The following is an 18,709-nucleotide window of genomic DNA, read 5'->3' as shown; positions in this document are numbered from 1 at the left end:
ATTACTGGAATGGCAGAATTGAACAAATATATGCTCCTAAATAAAGGTGAAAACTACCTAATATATTTTTTCCTCTTTTAAGCATATTATAGCAGGCATGAGACTGGTATCCTTAAAATGTTCTGTTTGCAAGGTTAGCCCTTGGCTGGCATCTGGGAACTTGGATTTTAGGAATGTTCCCACCAGCCTAACTGATAAGAGTAGCTCACTATGCCTAAACTGTTCGTGAAAATAATATGGTTTATGTTAAATTTACCTGCTTTCCTTCTGAGTTTAAAATTTAGTACATACTAAGGAGAAGGTGCCTACATAATTCTCCTATAGAATCCTTGGGCACAGAGCATGTAATAAGCTTTCCTGGTTAGAAAATGTGCTGTCTCAATTTGTTGCAGGAGGAATTAAGTGCATCCTATGTAACCCTACTAGGAAAGAACTCTTAGAAGTTTGGGCCTGGTTTCTTCTGCACTTTACCCCATGTGCCTTCTTCCTTTGCTGATTTTGCTTTGCATCCTCTTGCTGTAATAATTAACAGCTATCAGTACAGCTATATGCTGAGCCTGTGAATCACCAAACCTGGGGGTGGTCTTGGGAAACCTGAAGCACATATCATAAAAAATTAATTTCCATGTGGTCCTATGAATAAGTCTAGAATAAGTCAGTTAGAAAACAGAGAAAGATGATTTTGGTAAGGTGCAGGAAAACTGAGTCATTGTAAGATACTAAACTGCAAACTTCCTGATTTTCGAATGAGCTATCCATTGACAACCACTTAATTCAGGCACACCTGGGAGATACTGCAGGTTCAGTTCCAGACCACTGCGATAAAGTGAGTATTACAATAAAATGAGTCATAATCTTTTTGCTGGTGGAGAGTCTTGCCTTCAATTTGTAAAAAAATGCAACAACTGTGAAGCACAGTAAAGTGAAGCACAATAAAGTGAAGTACAATAAATAGAGGTATGCCTACAGTTCAATCTACAGGAGTAGAGACACATATGGTTTGTGATTCAAAATCTCTCTCTCACACACACACACACACACACACACACACACACACACACACACACACAGATATACATGCACACAATTTATAAGCAAACATGCACAACAGATCCTTATTTTCAGAAGAAAGATTTGTTTTTTTAAATCTAAGTGCCATCCTTCAATATACTGTTATAAGTGTATATTAACATCTGCAAACACATATCCATAGTCCCTTCTATCCACGAACATCAGAGCACACATTCACATTTAAGTATGTACACTCAAATTTATATGCTAGTCTCCCTCCCCATGCTCGTTCACTTGCACTCTTAAAATCTCTCTCTTACACACACACACACACACACACACACACACACACACACACACACACACACACACACACAGATATACATGCACACAATTTATAAGCAAACATGCACAACAGATCCTTATTTTCAGAAGAAAGATTTGTTTTTTTAAATCTAAGACTCAAATAGCCAAACATTTAAAAATCTAACATGCATTCAAACTACTGATAAGAACAGTTTTAGAAAAAACTTAACCAGATTCTTTTCCCTTTCTTGAAATTTAAAATAGAAATAAAACAGAACAAAACATATAAACCCTTTCTAATACTTGAAGAATTTTGGCATTTCAGCAACTTGTAGTTATAAACCAAACATTATTGAAAATGAACTGACACTATCAAACAATAGAGAACATTAGAGAAGCCTTAATTAGCACTTAACAATCTGCCTGTAAAATGCACAATGTAAAACTATAATTATTAATGTTCATCAATGTTTTAGAAAAATGCTTTTTCCTTTACAAAATAAATTTTATACTATGTATTTCTGAAATTATAGTTTTTAATTTACAGTTACTACAAATCTTTTACCCTAAGAATGTATGCATTTTGAAGATAGCTTCTTTTTGAGGCTAGAGCTAGATATAAATGGAATAAAAAGGGAAATTAAAATTTGGATTTGATAATAAATCCAAATGTGGCTTAAGCAAAGTGTTTTTGAAGATGGAAACATAATTTTTCTTTTAGTTACTAGAATGTAAAAGCCAGCTCAGCTGTATTTCCATTAGGAAATAAACAATGTCTGAGACTTTCTTAAAAAAATATTAACCTTTTCCTTTCATTATTTCTATACATTGAGATTTCCAAAAAGCATGACATTTATTTGTAATTTAACTAAAGATAATTAGTGCTTGGGATGACTGGCCCAAATGTAAAGAAATAGTGTGAAAAATAAGGGAAAATTGCCTAGGTTGAGGAGGGTGAATGGGAACATCCCCAGAAAGAGAAGCTGGACAGCCCCTGGGGTGGCATTAGGCTCTCAGAGGAAAATGGTTCACAGTGTCCCTAATAGGAAGACACATTGCTAGACCTATGGAATGGGGCAACAGCAAGGACCTCCCAGGTGAAGCCTGTCACACAACCAGATGGACCTGTGTAATTGCAAGGCCTTATGTAGGCTTGGATATGGGCATATCAGTCAAGACCAGTGTGCACTGAGGCCAAGAAGAGGCCTTCTTGCCCATTCTGGGATGCATGTAAGAGCCTGGGGAACTCTGTGATCTAAGAGTGGGGAATCTTTAGCCATGACTTAAGTTGACTCTTATCACTCTCAAAAGTGATGGCAGGGTTCAGATTTAATTAGGCTTATAACATAAGAGCTATTTCTTGCATATAAATGAAATAACAAGTAAAATTCACATTAACCATAATGATCACTTTTGCTGGAAAAAAAGTAATGTGACCTAACCAATAAAACAACTCTTAAATTCATTTCTTTATAATCAAAATTTCTAACTGCATAAATAATCCTACATTTCTAGAATTGATTGGCTTCAATTATTTTACTTAAGTTTGAGAAATTGTTCTGGGACTCTAAATCCAGGAAAAATATGGTCTCTTAAGAAGTAGATACTTCCTCCATGTTTTAAAAAATGAGAGCAAGTAAAAATTACCAGTCATCAAATTGATGCTTTGATCTTGCCCTATTTTCTATTTACTTTTTTTTTCTTTTTTTTTTGCTACTGACATAGAGAAACTCAGGGCCCAATCTCTCTACACTATTACCTAGTTATACATTATCCTCTGACTTTCTAAGTCTAAGTGTCCATCATTGTAATTACCTCAAATCCATTTAGAAAGTGGCTAGGTAAAAATAATGAAATACAGTGGGAGTCTTTTTGAACTTAAGAAAAAATTTATACTATCTGTGATAATATATCACATTACCTTTACAAATGCCTGTGCTAGGGTACAGGGCTAATGAATACTTTATTGGTATGACATTTATCTCTTATGAGAGGCTGCTCATATTTCAGAGGAATTCCTATAGTTCTCAAAATTTGTATTAATAAGCAACATACAATGAGTCAAATTCTAAAATCTTCTGTCGCAAAAACAAAAAACAAAAAACAAAAAGGCTGGGTTATATATTCCTAAAGGTACAGCATTAGATGTTATTCAGGTCCACTCAAGTAGTTTAAATCTAGAAGGAACCCTGAGAAATTCCTTTTAAAAATTATTAAAATAAAAGTAAATTAAAAAAGTAAAACAGAAGTAAAAAAAATCACTCATGATTTAGATTTAACATAGATTAACTTTTTGCCATAAGAAATTACTTTTCAATATAAATGGAAAGGCTTTTTGATAAGTGTTCCAAAGATTATTACTAATGTTTTCCTTGAATCAACAGTGTAAATTCCAAACAGCAAATATATGTTATTTAACTAACCAGGCATTTCAGAGGGAAGGAACTATTATGAAACCACTTTCCTATTTCATGACAAGTTAGAAAAACTAAAGAAAAGGTTTCGGATGTTGGCCTACAAAAGTCCTAAGTTCATGCACAATACAGCCAGATGTCATGGGCAAAGAATGACTACAGGTACAGAGAAAAACTAGTAATGAAGCAAAGCACAACAGAAATTTGGTAGAGAAATGACTCTAGGTGTTAAATATTTTCATCACAGAAAAGAAATGCTAAAACTGTCATATTTCTAACTTGGCTGAGACACTGAAATGGGGAGACTGATCATGGTGTAATTCTGAGGGAGGTAGGCCACAAAGTCTGCTGTTGGATGGCTTAAGCCAAATTCAAAATAAATATGCCAGAAGGTTGAAACTGCCCAAACTAAACTACTAATTGTATCCTTGATACAGCAATTTGAGGATGAAAGAAAGAAAATGCTATGGAGGTAATTACAATCAATGGACATGAATGACTCAGAAAGGCCTTTTGTAGTGCTAGTGAGGGGAGAGAGGACACAGCAATGCAGTGCACAGAGCTTAGTAGCCAGATTGCCTGTGTTGGAATCCTGAGTCTGGCCCTTGGGTTTTTCATCAATAAACTTCAATAATAAAGTAAGTTAGATTCTGAAAAATAGTAACTAGAGTGTCCAACAATATTTAGCCCTTCCCCAGAGCTATACAATAGGTTTTATAGTACATAACTTAAATGAAAGATAGAGAAAGGGCAAAGAGAACTACAAGACCAAATTCATCCAGACATTTACTGCAAGGCATGATGTTTGGGGCTGGGGATAAAAGACCAGGAAGACATGGTCCTTTAACCCAAAGAGCTCACAACTACAATTTGACAAGGGAAAAACCAGGGGTTTAACCAAGGTTCATTTTTTTTTTTTTTTTAAGGAACAGGAGAAAATCATTTACTATTTGCTTAAAGCTCAAAAAAAATTCCTCGTCTTCATTTATGCTAAAAGTTGTTGTTGAAAGTAATCGAGAGTGTTGTCGAGAGTAATCAACCTGTAATTTTAAAATAACAACTAGGTCTGCAAGAATTAGCACAAATATAAAATAACCTGGAGGCTGTCACTTTAGGCCCTCCATTTTCTGTCTTGCATAAGGAGGAGGAAGAGAGCAGGTGAGTGTTCTAATGGATTTCTATCTTCCACTACAAACAGCAAGGTGGGTATATTTGACTTGACCTCTTGTACAGAAATGCTGCTCCTCTATGAAGCAATTAGGCAAAAGAACACTTAATGAAAGCCAAGTCATCATTCCTTGAGTTTTCAGTTATTCATAGAAGTACCCCTTTCCCTTGTTTCTTATGTGTATCCATCAATTAATCACATCTAATATAGATGCATAATCTCCTCTTTATGAGACTCAAAAGGCAGGAAGTTGTGTTAAACTACATAGAAAGAAACATATGTTTAGGTTTCTATTTCTAAAATATTTAAAACATTATGGGTGAAAAGGTTTACTGTTTTCAGGATTAGAAACTTGCGGCAGGGTGGGAGAAAGGTGAGAATAGTAACTCTCATATGTGAAGCTATACTCTAAATTCTTAAAAATGTTCTCTCAATGACACAAACAGGTATTTATATTTTCTGCACCTTGGGTTGTCTCTGTGGGCCTGGATCTGAAAGGTTCACTAAGCTTGTGGCAAAATATACTTACTGTTATTCAAAGTCTTAAAAAATAATACAATAAAAATTCCAAGCACTAAGGTGGCATACTTTATTAATAGACAGCCATAAAGAATAATTTTTAAACTCTTGACTATCAATAAAACTCTTAATGGGAAAGAGAAAATCTTTTAGGTAATATTATAAATCAAAATGTAGGCATTTAAAGTGCACTGTAGGCATGGACTCAGGAAATTACAAACCTTTAAAGGTCTTTAAAAGTTAGAATGTATTTTTGTTAAATTTAGTTACAGAGAGCTCTAGGAGAAAAACCATTTACAAAAAGAAAAATGATGACACACTCTCTGTGGCTTTGGCTAGAGAAGTAAAACATTCCTTTGGACCATGTTCTTCCTCATACACAGGCATAACATCGTTAGTCTGATCTCCTGGTCAGTCACCAACTTGGCTGACATTGTACCCATATTTCTTCTTGTGAGGCCCAGAAATGGCAGAGATAACAACTGAGACAATGAAAAGGAAACACATCCCTGGAGATTAACTGGACAGGAAGAGTTTTATTAAGGAACTCCAGGAAGGACCGAGGACAGAGAAACAAATGGATGAAATGCAGTAAGACAGAAAGGAATTCACATTGGGCAAAAGCGAGGAAAAGGAGCTGAAAGAATGAAAAAGGACATATACAAATTCTAAGAGAAACACACCTTCCTCCCTCCGCACCAGAACAAGAGTAAACAAGTATATACTCATGTTTTTCAAGTCTAAATTAAAGTTATTACCATGAAGAAAGCTGCAGTACACAGCAACTGACAAAAATAATTTCTCTCTGTGTTGACTTGTAATCCTATGTGTTTATTCTAAGAAGATCCTATACCTAGAGAAAAAGGAACCCTCATACATTGTTGGTGGGACTGCAAATTGGTATAGCCACTATGGAAAACAGTATGGAGGTTCCTCAAAAAACTAAGAATTGATCTACCAGTTGATCTACCATACTCTACTGGGTTTTTACCCCAAAGACTTGAAAACATATATCCAAGAAGATATTTCCACACTGATGTTCATAGCAGCATTATTCACAGTGGCCAGGACATGGAAGCAACTAAAGTGTCCTAAAAGAGATGACTGGATAAAGAAGATGTTGTACATATATACAATGGAATATTACTCAGCTATAAGAAATGAAATACTGCCATTCATGACAACATGGATGGACCTTGAGATAATCATGCTAAGCGAAATAAGCCAGACAGAAAAAGTTGAAAACCACACGCTATCACTTATATGTGGAATAGAAACCTAAAAGAAACAAACAAACATGACAAATAGAGACTCATGGACATGGACAATAGATTAGTGGTTACCAGAGGGTAGTGGGGAGGGGGAAAGTAGATGGGGTAAAAGGGGTCAAATATGTGGTGACAGGAAAAAATCTAATTATGGGCGGTAAACACACAATGCAAAATATATATGACTTACAATTGAATTGTACACTTGAAACTTCCTGGATTTTGTTGACCAATGTCACCATAAAAAAAAGATCATATACCTAGAGAAATATTGTCCCAAATCAACTAAAATAATAATAAAAAAACACTGGATATGAAAATTAAAAGCAACATTTAAAAGAAATGTAAAAGAAAAGCAACATTTTCAATTGTTTTGGTTGCTTGTTTTAAGGAACATTTTAAAAAACCTCTGAGATTAAAAATGTGTTATCAAGCTGCACAGTATTCTGAAAAAGAAGTTGAAACATTTTCTAATATTGTTTCTTGCCAACTTACTTCAAACAGATGCTGTAAAGGATTAGACTGGAGTTTTTCTTCATAGCCAAACAGTTGGAAGCCAGTTCCCAGAAGACCTACCACAATAATTTGTAAATGAAAAAATTATAAAATAGAACAGCAGAGAACAGTCATGGCAGGGAACTAGTTTTATAAAAAGATCAATCTCTCATAATTATATATCCTGAGAACATTGCAAAACACATGCTATCACCTTTTGCTACCCCATAATCTGACACGAATCAAATTCAATATATTGAATCATAAATTCAATATATTGGAAAAGATCAATCACTGATATTAGTGTCACAGAAACCAACAGACTATGAGCTCATCAAAGGCAGAGCCTCAGACTAATTTATCTCTGTACTAACAGTGCCCAACACCTCCCTAGCAGACATAATAAAATGAGAATTTATTGAGCAGCTTCTCCGGGGAAAACATCATGATACCAGGCACTGGGCACTCAAGATTTGTGAGAAGAAACTGATGGGACGTGATTTCAAAACTTTCTTTTTAAACTTGCAGATGTTAAAATAAAACAAAAGTGGAATTAGCTGGGTGTTATAACGTTAGTTCTTAAACAAGTAACTGAATTAAAACAAAAAACTTGAAACACCCATGGACTACTTCTCTCATCCAAGGTGACCGAGCAACAAAGTTCTTTTATCTGGCTATATGTGTCTTTTGTCCATGGTATTTTTTTAGTCTTTGATGATAAATTCAGAGATAGCATTAATTTGAACTTTCTTTAAAAAATAGTAATAGATTCCAGCAATGAAAATTCCTGTATCAACTATGAATATTTATACTCTAAAGATATTATGCTAAAAGATGATCACAATTTCAGTTTGAAAGGATCTGCAGTCTGGGGCCAAGAGCTATAAAAGGTAGTTTAATTATTTAAAAACCAATCTGTTTTCTACAACTGTATCAATTACTAAGCTTCAGCTCTAAAGAAGCTATTGCCACTGGGCCTTGCTGGTGTACGTTTTTCTATACAGACTCAGCAGAAAGTGGGATGGTACTGAATACATGGATATACAATACTTTGGAGCTTAGACAGGATCTAGAAGGATGACTGAAATATGTACCAGCTCTATTCACTTTCAAGAAAAAGTGAATGGGATTGTGATTCAGGGTCTTGGGAACAGGGTGTGGAAAGATGCCCAGAGTGTTCTAAAAAATAAAAATAGGAAAAGTAAAGGCCAGTTCCATTTAACATTCCACCTAATGTATTTTCAAAAACTAATTCTGTGTTTAGGAACTGTCTGCCAACTTTCACTAAGGGATAGATGAAACAGCCAAAATTAAAACTCTTCAACAATGACGGTTATAATGGAAATGTTGACAGATCATTAACCACTGTAGTACTTTAGAGAAAAACAGCTATAATAAAATCCTGCAGCTAAAATTTCATGAATACCATAATCACGTATTTGCTAATGCCTGTGAAATGCCTAAATCGGTCAGACTAATATAAAGCGAACACCATCTATTAAATCTGATTGCTGAAACTAGAGTCTAAACCTCTGACTACCTACTGCTGTGAACTGCAGGTAGATTTTTAAAATGCAGGGCATGTTTTCTGATTCTTCCACTGTGAATAGTAAGGGTACTGTTAACAGGTTCAAGTTCTACCCTTTTTAGGGTCTAAAAAAGATTAACTGAAAAGGTAATATTCATAAGAGAAGGTCATGATAAATCTGTCTTTTGATAGCTTTGATTTCATTTCGCTAGATATGGAACAGAATATTATCAGTGTGCTTTAGAACTTGCAGTGCACACTGCATTTTATAGAAGCTTTAAAACATTACTAGCCTTTCTTTTCGATTAGTATTATAAAATACTACCCAGGACAGAATCATTCATCATTCTGAGTGCCTCTTATGTGCAAAGCACTATGGATACAAAAATAATTAAGACATGGTCCATGCCTTCAAGGAACATATCATCTAGCAGGGAGAGAAGCACACAAATATGCATACAATAAGACAGAAATGTATTTGAGTAGAGCCGGGTACTAGAAACTTGGTAATGTGAGAAGGTGGGCAGGGGCATGTCTGTGTATCAAAATGCTTTACAGAGGTAACATTAGGGCTGGATCTTAAAACACACATAGTAGTTGCCAGAAAGTTTTAAAAGTTTGCAATTCACATTCTACCAGTCCTTCACTACCTCAGTAACTTCATTTACCTTGCCCTTCTGTACCTTCATTACTGGAGTATATGAGCTAGGAATGGTTCTAACTAAACTTATGACATTGGAGGTAATTTGTGGCACTCATCTGTCTGGGTCTCACTCCCCCACTGTATAATTTAAAGGGAAGTCAAAGTGTCCACTTTGTTTTCCCTCTAGGCTACTGACTGAGTATAACAATAGATGACCCTTCATGTAGGATGGCTGAGGGTGGCTAGACTTTGTTTTAAAATGGCAGGGTTGTGGTTGAGAAGAGTGTATGTAGGTAGACTTACTTTTCCCCTGTATACTCACTCTACACTTAACTCACATATGTAAGCTACTTTTCTTTAATAAAACCACAAAAGCCTGTATTTATCAGGTGTCGCTCTAAATGTGTGAAACTTTCTCCCCCAAAACTTAATTGTGTGGTGAGAATTACTCTAATAAATAGAATACAATGTTTATGCAAAAGAGACATTAGGGAAAAAAAAAAAGAGGCACTATATCTAATGAGATTCTGCCTATATTTTGTCCAGCTAATCAAGTGACATGATATTTAAAAGTACTAAATTTGACAGTGAAAAATAAAATCTCAAACTTACCAAACTGCATGCCCCAATCTCCAAGGTAATTTATTCTGGTTACTTGATGTCCTAAAGCTTCTTTGAGATTTGCTATGAAATTGCCTAGTAATCAATAAAATAAACAGTTTCTCATTCTTGTTATCCATTTCTTGTTATCCATTCTGTCGTAAGAACCATGTGCTTCTCTATTATCAAAGTATAACAGAAAATTCTATTGGCAAAATTTACCATCTCAATTTTTTTTTTTTTTTTAACTAAAACATTCACTATTGTGTTTTCATTTATGTATGGAAAGGAAGCAAGGAATTATTTTGGGGGAAGTTATTCCAAAGAATCTCATAATTTTCACAAGAACAGAATTTTCATTAAAATTAATGAGAGTTGGGAACACACAGTAGAGTAATTGCTACTCCAAGTTAATCCCAAGAACAGAAAATAACAGAAACTCAGTAATTAACAAGAGATAATTTGGCTGTGCTCTAAAGAACCTGAGACCATGAACCATACTGTTTTTTCTCTAAACAGCTCACTTTACCTTCTTTCAATCACTGAAGTCCATCTTCTCATGCCTGCTCCCTAACAACACACAGCAGTCCAAGGCCTTCACCCCTTTGAACTGCTGATATTGGTTTGATATTCAACATCTATTCCACTTTCTTTCTAGTGTGCTCTCAACATACTGCAGAGGCTAGAATCCTAAAAATTACATTTCCCAGAATCTCTTGCAGTTAGGGTTCCAGATATCATTTAGATTTGGGCCATCAGATACACCTTGCAAGAGGTTTAGAAGGTGGAAATGAGGTGGAAAAGGAGCCATTTTTATTTTTCTAACAAGCATAGTTGTGAATGCTTTGTGTGTATGTGTGTGACATCACTAATAGAGGGCCTACTGTCCTGTCATCTGACCAACAAGGTAACTGAAAGACTGGGTATGGGGCTCTTTGGCTAGTATGAATTCTAGAAGGTATGGCAGGACTCGTGGCAGTTTCCCGACTACAGCGGTGGCAGCATGGTTGTAGAGCAGTGGAAGTGATTGCAAAAAAGGCAGGTGCTCCCTTGATGACCAAATGGTATGGTATAGTTTTAGGAGTCATTGTTGTCAGCTTAATCCAAGCTTCTTCAGTACTACCAACAACTTTGTAAATTACTTTGTAAATATCCTGTAATAAATCTCTTTCTATTTTTCTGCAAATATGCATATATGACTTAAATTACTACAGCTACTTCTCTTCCAGCTCCCCTACTTCTAGACTTTCTCACTCTGTATAGTCCCAGCAACAGGAACCACCTTACAAAAGTACTCAGACTGTATTCCTATTTTTCTTAGCACCTTATTATCTTACAAATCCAACTAAAAGACTGAATCTAGTCTTTGGAATTGATTGTCTAATTTCCAGTCTTTGCTAGTTGTGACACTTACTAGTTATGTGATTTTAGAAAAGTTACTTTTGGTATCTGAGTTTCCTCATCCATAGACCAGAGTTAATAGTACTTACCAACAAGGCTCTTGGGAAACTAATTGAGCTAATACATGGAAACACTTAACATGGAAAGTAAATTCTCAATAAATATTCTCTCTTCCAGGTCCAACTATTTCCCTTAATAACTATTAAACAACTTTATCATGCTCTACCCATCATTTACTCATTCCTATACTTTTGACTGACTCATGTAGCTTTTCTTATATAGTATATTTCTTATACTTTTTTCATCAAGTCCTGTCATTTCCTCTCAAAATGCTGCTTGAGAACTTTGTAACAATGACAGCTGACTCTAGTTTAATAATAATTGATGCACGAAGTACTGATTTCTCCAATTCTTAGAAGTATTCAAATACTGTTAAATGGCTTTGTCTTAAGCATGCAACAGATAGATTTCTATACCAGAAGACAGAGTAGATGAAATAAACTTCAAAGTCCCTTCCAATTCTGATATTATACAATTCTAATTACAGTTTTTAAATTGGGCTGCTGCATTATATGTTTTAAATACATGAAAATTGTAAGTATATAGCTATGACATATGGTAGCAATCTCTATTAGAATAGTCTTGTTTTAATTTCTAGTCTGGATTTAAAAAATTAAGATACGATTGACATATAACATTGTTTCTTTTTAAAAAGAAAATATATAGACAAAAAATTTGGGGGGATTAATATCATCCCCACATAACTGTTTTCATTTCTGTACCCTTCAGATCTTCTCCATACGCATACATATTTTTAAAAAGTTAAAATCATAACAAACATACCAGTTAAAACTGATTTCTGAGTTAATCTTTTGGTTTAAAATTTCTTTTTACTTCTAAAACCAATTTTTCCCATTTCATGTAATATTTAATTAGTATTAAGCTCATATAAATTTAAACTTCTTTGTCCTATTGTTATTTAAGCATTAAACCATTAAACGGCATTATCAAATACTCTCCCAAAAGCATATTTAGTATTTTCTGTGAATCAACACTTACCTATGATGGTAGAACGCAAATGTCCAACGTGAAATTTTTTGGCAACGTTAGGTGAACTGCAAATAATTGCAAAAGTTATATTTCTGTTCTAAGAACAAGAGTTCTCAAATGAACTAGGTCATGCCTCCACAGTTTAATACAACTGGGGACTAAGGCCTTTGGCAATTTAGGGCAAAGATGAGTAAAAAATTAGAAATTTAGAGCAAAGAAAAATTAGAACTCAAAGAATCATCCTTAGTGAAACTGATACTGTGATTCACGAGGAAGTACTACACACAGAAGTGGCACATTTAGGAAGCAGAAACATTTAAAGATTGATAAAGAAATTCAGAGACATTGTTTTGACACAAGCAATGTTGATTATAGAGAATTAAGTTTAGTGCACCAGTCCACAAACCCTTTATTCTTTTTAAAAATTATTGAGGACCCCAAAGAAATTTTGTTTTATAGGTAATATCTAGCAATATTTATTATATCAGAAATTAAAATAAAGAAATATAGAAATATTTATGCATAAAACTTCCCAGAATAATTAGAAATCTGATCACCACTCCAAATTCTCAGTCAACACCTTTATCACTCCTCTGTATGCTTAAGAAGTTATAATCAATAATTTAACAATAGCAAAGAGCACTCACTACCTGACAGGCGTGGTTTCATGCATGTTATATGCATTAACTCATTTAATACTCATAAGAGGTATGAGGTAAGGTATTCTAATCTCTAATTTCACAAATGAAGGAACTAAGACAACGAGGAGTTAAAAAAAAATAATAAAGCAAATGTGGCACTATCCTGATGACTCGTGAATCTGGGTGAGAAGCACATGAGATTTACTTATTGTGTTCTGTGTTTGAAATTTCATAAGTTTTTTCATATCAGAAAGATAAATTAACAAGAAAATCAGAAAAATATATAAGACACTGACTGGTTTTATGAAACCAGACAGTGAAGGACTGTGATTCCTGAGAGGATGAGAACAAAGTGACCCCTAAGACTGCCTTAATAGCAAATTTGTGAGCTAAAGCAGAAAAATCTGTTGCACAAAATGTTTATATTAGAAAAGGTTTCAAATCAATAATCTAATGTTCTCTTTTAAGAAACTAGGAGAGGACCAAAAAGAGCAGAATAAAAGAGAATAATATAAAGTAAAAATCAATAAAAAAGGGAAAAAAGAGGAAATGTTTCTAATACCATAATTGTAGTGGTGGTGGTTATGTGACCTATACACCTTTGCTAAAACTCATCAAATTATATGTTGAACAACAGTGACCTGTATTGTACTGTATGTAATTAAACCTCAATAAAGCATATTTAAAAAATCAACAGAGAATACTATGAAACAATAAAAATTACAAAACAGCCTTGGATGTTCCAATATTAAAGGAACATAAGATACATTGGTTAGTGAAAATAGCAAGGAGTAGAACGATATCTAATGTGTAAGATTTGTCTATAAATGCACAGAATATCTCTAGGTGGGTAAACGAGAAACTGGTATTGGTAAATGCTGATAAGGAGAGAACCAGGAAACTGGGATGGGGAGAAGACTTTTCACTGAATATCCTTTTGTAATCTTTGATTTTTTTTCAAACTAGGTATATCCAAGTCTTCAGTCTTGACAAAATGTTGCTTGAAATCATCAATTTGCCATTCTCTGGCACCATCTTTCTACTGGAAAAGGAACACAATGAAATGAAATGGAAAAGACAAATTCAACTCCTTTGGCAACCAAAGCCACAGTGAATGAATTTGGACACCTTATTGGGACTTGTAAAAAATGATTTCATGTAATTTGCTCAATCTTGTAAGAAAAGACACATATTATTGCTCTTATTTTTTGGATAAGAGACCAGGGAAAAAGCTGTCTCATCCAAGATCACCGAATCAGTTACTAACAGTCAGAACTGGTACCCTGATCTTTTGGAGTCTCATTTTCCAATCGGAAGTCCTCAATCTGTTTTGTGAGAACACTTCACATTGGGAACAGTAGCAAGTGGGAGAAGACTGTTGGGGAAAAAGGAAAAGCTACTACTGCTGACTGTGCTCCTCCTGCAGGCTGAATCTGAACAAAATAGAAGAGGCTGACTTTGCAGAGAGGAGAGAGGTGACAGTAATTACCTTTGAGTTTTACAGCCCATCTATGATGGACAGTCATCTACCCTGGAACTTTATCACACTGCTCCTAAATCTGATAAAATATATGACAACTGACACTATGTACAGGGAGGCAGTCAAGGTTAAGTATTCAGGCTTCAGAGTCAGCTCTATGACCCTGAGCAACTTACTTGACCTGTCATCAACCATCATCATCTCCAGTTTCTTGAACACAGTGATTACATCTCTTGCTTTTTGGGGTAAAGTTGCCTGGTCTATTTAAGATGCTACATATTTAAAAAATTATCTTCTTCCACCTCTCTCATTTTTAGAAGAAATTCAAGAATAATATTTTCCATTCATTTTGACCCTAGCCTCCGTCCCCCCACCCCCATCTGTCTGTCTCTACTTTGAAAATACAATGGTAAGTACCACAGCAGCTAGAAAACTTCTAAGGGAGGGAGCAGCGATGCTCTCACAGCAATGCCAAATGGAAAATAACAGAGAGCGAAGACGGCTGCTGGGAAATAGACTTCGCCTTCATCAGCATTCAGATGCTTAAGTTCCAGCCTTCCTTAACTGCTTTAGAAAAAAGCTGAGGGGCAAATACAGAAGCAAATAAACCGACATTCAAAAAGCCTACAGAATACAATTCAAATAGAACAGGTTATTTTTAGACATTTGTAACAAGCATAAACAAATAGGAGCATTATATGGGAAACAAAAATGTAGGAGAAAAGCCAGAGAATCAATGAATAAGGAAGACTGAAGTCTTGGTATTTTGAGTTTGTTTGGGGAGGAAAGATGGTAAAGTGAAATGAGGAAGAAGATATTAGAATTGAGCACTGGTGACAACTTTTCAAACTTCACGAAACTTACAATGGCATTATTTCAAGCATGCATGTATGCATGAAAACAGATTCTACACCACTTCCCTGATGATTTTCCTTTACTGCTGGTTAGGTAATAGCAAGGATTGTGATAGTATGGTACTGAAGTGTCTCCCCAGAAAAGAAGGCAAAGTGTCCTGCATTAATTTAAAGACATGAATGAAAAGAATTAATGATGGCCACAATCTCTTGTCACTCTTGCCAGTAAGAGATGAAGTCTATTTTCTTTCCCCTGGAATCTAGGCTTATCTTGTGACTTGCTTTGACCAGGAGAATGTCACAGATGTGATGCTGTGCCTATCTCAAGATCATATGTTTTTACCATCTTGGAGTCCTGAGCACCTTTTAAAAGCAGTCTGGCTACTCTGCTGCAGAGAATGTGGAGAGAGAGATGCCTGGCCAGCCCTCAGGTGAGCTGCCACACAAATGAGCCACCTGGATTTCTAGCCCCAGTACAATCTCTAGATAAAGAGCTACATAACTGACCACGGGTAAGTAAAAGAACCATTGAACTAAACCATCCCTGATTTCTTGATCTATGGAGTCATGAACATTAAAATGGTTGCTTTAAGACAATAATCGGGAGTTGGCAAACTTTTTCATAAAGAGCCAGATGGTAAATGTTTCAGGCTTGCAGGCTACCTGGTCTCTATCTCAACTATTTAACTCAACTCTACCCAACTACTATTGTAGTATGAATGCAACCACTGTAGACAACATGTAAATGAATGTGCAAGCCTGTGTTTCAATAAAACTTTACTAAAACATATAGCAGACTGGATTTTTCCCATGGGCTGAAGGTTGCCAATCCCTGTATTAAGTTTTGGAGTGGCCTGTTATGCAAGAGGAGATAACTAAAATGACAGGCAACTTTCTTTGTGGGATGGCCTTAGTGTAGCTCCTCTCCGATATAAGGATGACCACATGAAGCCCCTCTCTTCTCTGTGATGCAACAAACATTTGAATGTATTGGGAGTATAAGATTTATTCATAATATCTGATTGCTCCATAAGAACATTAGTTTACTTAGCAATCAGTCCTTATGATAAACAGATGAGTCTTAGAAGATCTGCCTTTTCTAAGAACACAAATGAATGACAGAGAGTACAAATGTAGAATCCATAAAACCTACTCACCTCTGATTATCCAGGTACTAATCATAACTAAGTTGAATTAAGTTATCAACATAAATTATAATAATGAGTCAAGGAACCTGAAATCATATTTACTATATCAATTTTTTTTTAAACCTCCATAGTAATAGATACTTAAGAAAATAAAAGGCTGTAGTAAGTTCTATCTTTCTAAGTGGGAAAAACAGTTCATTAAGACTCTTCTTCAGCTTTTATGAAGTCAAATTCAGTATCTCTGATAATTTTCATGAGCTGTCAACCTGTCAACTGTTCTCTGAAAGCTTCCTTTTCTTTTTGGGTTACTTAAAAACAGTTCAAATACTAGATGGTTGTACTGATACCATATCAGAAAGTTATTATGAAGACTATTTAGAGGCATATTAAAAAACTTCAGGATATTTTCTGGTAATTTTTAAAATTATACATTACAAATACTATAAGGCTTTGTTTTCTGGTAATCAAATTACTTTAAAATTTGTAATATGGTAGTAACCATTTATACTGCTATGAGTCTAGTAATATTAAAATAACTTCTAACATTTTCAGCAGTTCATCTAATATGTGTGTAAAATGTGCATTCTTATTTTTACTTTAGTTTTGCAGATGGTTTTCTATAAAGTATGTTTTAACTAAGTTCATGTGTGAATGATTTAAAAAACTACAGAGTAAGGTACAAATGTAGTATATTTGATAAACTGTCTACCAAAGCAAAAAAAAAGGTTAGTAAAATGAACTCATTCTTCCAAAAAAGTGTTAAATACTTAATTCAAAAAGAAAACGAGCTCATAATAATCATTAAACTTTTTTTCATTGGAGTCCAAAACTTTTATTCATAGTTTAATGATCAAGTCACTGTAAATTTAAGAAAACAATATAATCTCATTGGTTTTCAATTTTTCTATGTGTAATTTTGTGAGACCTCAGATGATAATGGTAAAACACTCACCTGCCCAGTCAGCTTGATTAACTAACACATAAGATGAGGACATACTCACCTGAATTCAACCACTATCTTCTTCTGGGAAAGACCAGAGAAAAGCTCACTTTTTAATCCATATTCTGAACCATCTTTGATTACTTGTTGTAGCACGGTCTGAAAAGTAAAGGCTGGGATTTAATCATAGAAAAAAAGCTGCAATTCTCTTAATTACTTTGTTACTGGGAACTAAATGTTACTAATTTGTTCATTCTAATTTATGGAACTGAGAATTTTATAGCACTGTCAGCAGCACCACCACCTTCGCCTAGTCAGAGCAGTGATAACATGAGTTAATATTTATGGGGGCTCTGGGCCTTTTTGCTAGTCAGAGCAGTGATAACATGAGTTAATATTTATGGGGGCTCTGGGCCTTTTTATACATCATGCCTATTCCTCCTTCCAGTAACCAACGATGTAGATATTTTATAGGTGAAAAAAACTGAAGTTTAGAGAAATTAAATAACTGCCACAAGTCCACAGCCAGTAATAACAAAACCAGAAGCAGCATCTAATATTTAACTTCATACTATGTGTCAGGCACTGTTCTGAGCATTTTCTATGTATTAACTCATTTAATCCTTACAATAACCCTCAGAGATAAGTATCATTTTCACAAATGAGGAAATATTAGCAGAGTGGTTAAGTAACTTTCCCAAGGTTATATGGTTATTAAATCATATAGCAAAAACCTTTTTTACTCCATAGCTTATGTTAACTAGTACATGCTGCTACTGCTTTTGCAATATAATGATTGTAAGAAATGGTAGAAAACAAAAAATTGCAACTCAAATGCCTACTGGCTACATAAGTAAAAAACAAGGAAATCTCACAGAACTTGCCAAGACATTCTAGATTAATTTTTCGTTATTAACACAGAACTACTGTATAGTTCATAAAATTCATACTTTGTTTTTTGCTAACAGTAATGACTGATTCATTCATTTATTTACGAGTTTGAATTTACTGTAATAGACTTTTATTCATTCTTACATTGATTTTCTTTTCAAACTGGATTTTGAGTCCTAAGTATGTAGTTTATGATATGAAGAATTTTACTATCATTAAGAGCTGGCTAAGATGGCCAATTAATGGAAAAGGCAGAGAAGGTAACAGGAAGCGGCAAAGCAATACTTTTAAGAAGCATTTTCACAGGGCTAGGTTCGAGTCTAGATGCTTTTGTTATCTTTAAGCCTCACAA

General features: G+C 34.7%; 2 protein-coding genes across 3 annotated transcripts in view; one reads left to right on the top strand and one right to left on the bottom strand.

Moving 5' to 3' along the window:
* SLC35A1 (solute carrier family 35 member A1) overlaps positions 1 to 15,451 on the top strand; it is a 59,062-nt gene extending 43,611 nt beyond the window's left edge. Inside the window, exon 9 of the transcript XR_001518220.2 lies at positions 14,011 to 15,451. The gene's annotated coding sequence lies outside the window, so the exon portion shown is untranslated. The remainder of the gene's footprint in view (positions 1 to 14,010) is intronic.
* RARS2 (arginyl-tRNA synthetase 2, mitochondrial) overlaps positions 1 to 18,709 on the bottom strand; it is a 58,401-nt gene that overhangs the window by 14,067 nt on the left and 25,625 nt on the right. For both annotated transcript variants that reach the window (XM_006926326.3, XM_015600467.2), the window contains 4 exons: positions 17,528 to 17,625; positions 12,413 to 12,468; positions 9,965 to 10,048; positions 7,182 to 7,258 (listed from right to left, as the gene is read on the bottom strand). In XM_006926326.3, coding sequence (XP_006926388.1) covers positions 7,182 to 7,258; positions 9,965 to 10,048; positions 12,413 to 12,468; positions 17,528 to 17,625 — 315 coding nt within the window. The remainder of the gene's footprint in view (positions 1 to 7,181; positions 7,259 to 9,964; positions 10,049 to 12,412; positions 12,469 to 17,527; positions 17,626 to 18,709) is intronic.

This window comes from Pteropus alecto, unplaced genomic scaffold (assembly GCF_000325575.1).
Source record: "Pteropus alecto unplaced genomic scaffold, ASM32557v1 scaffold7, whole genome shotgun sequence".
NCBI classification, from domain to species: Eukaryota; Metazoa; Chordata; class Mammalia; order Chiroptera; family Pteropodidae; genus Pteropus; species Pteropus alecto.
Note: the sequence above shows the minus strand (reverse complement) of the source record. Positions and strands in the feature narration are given on the sequence as shown.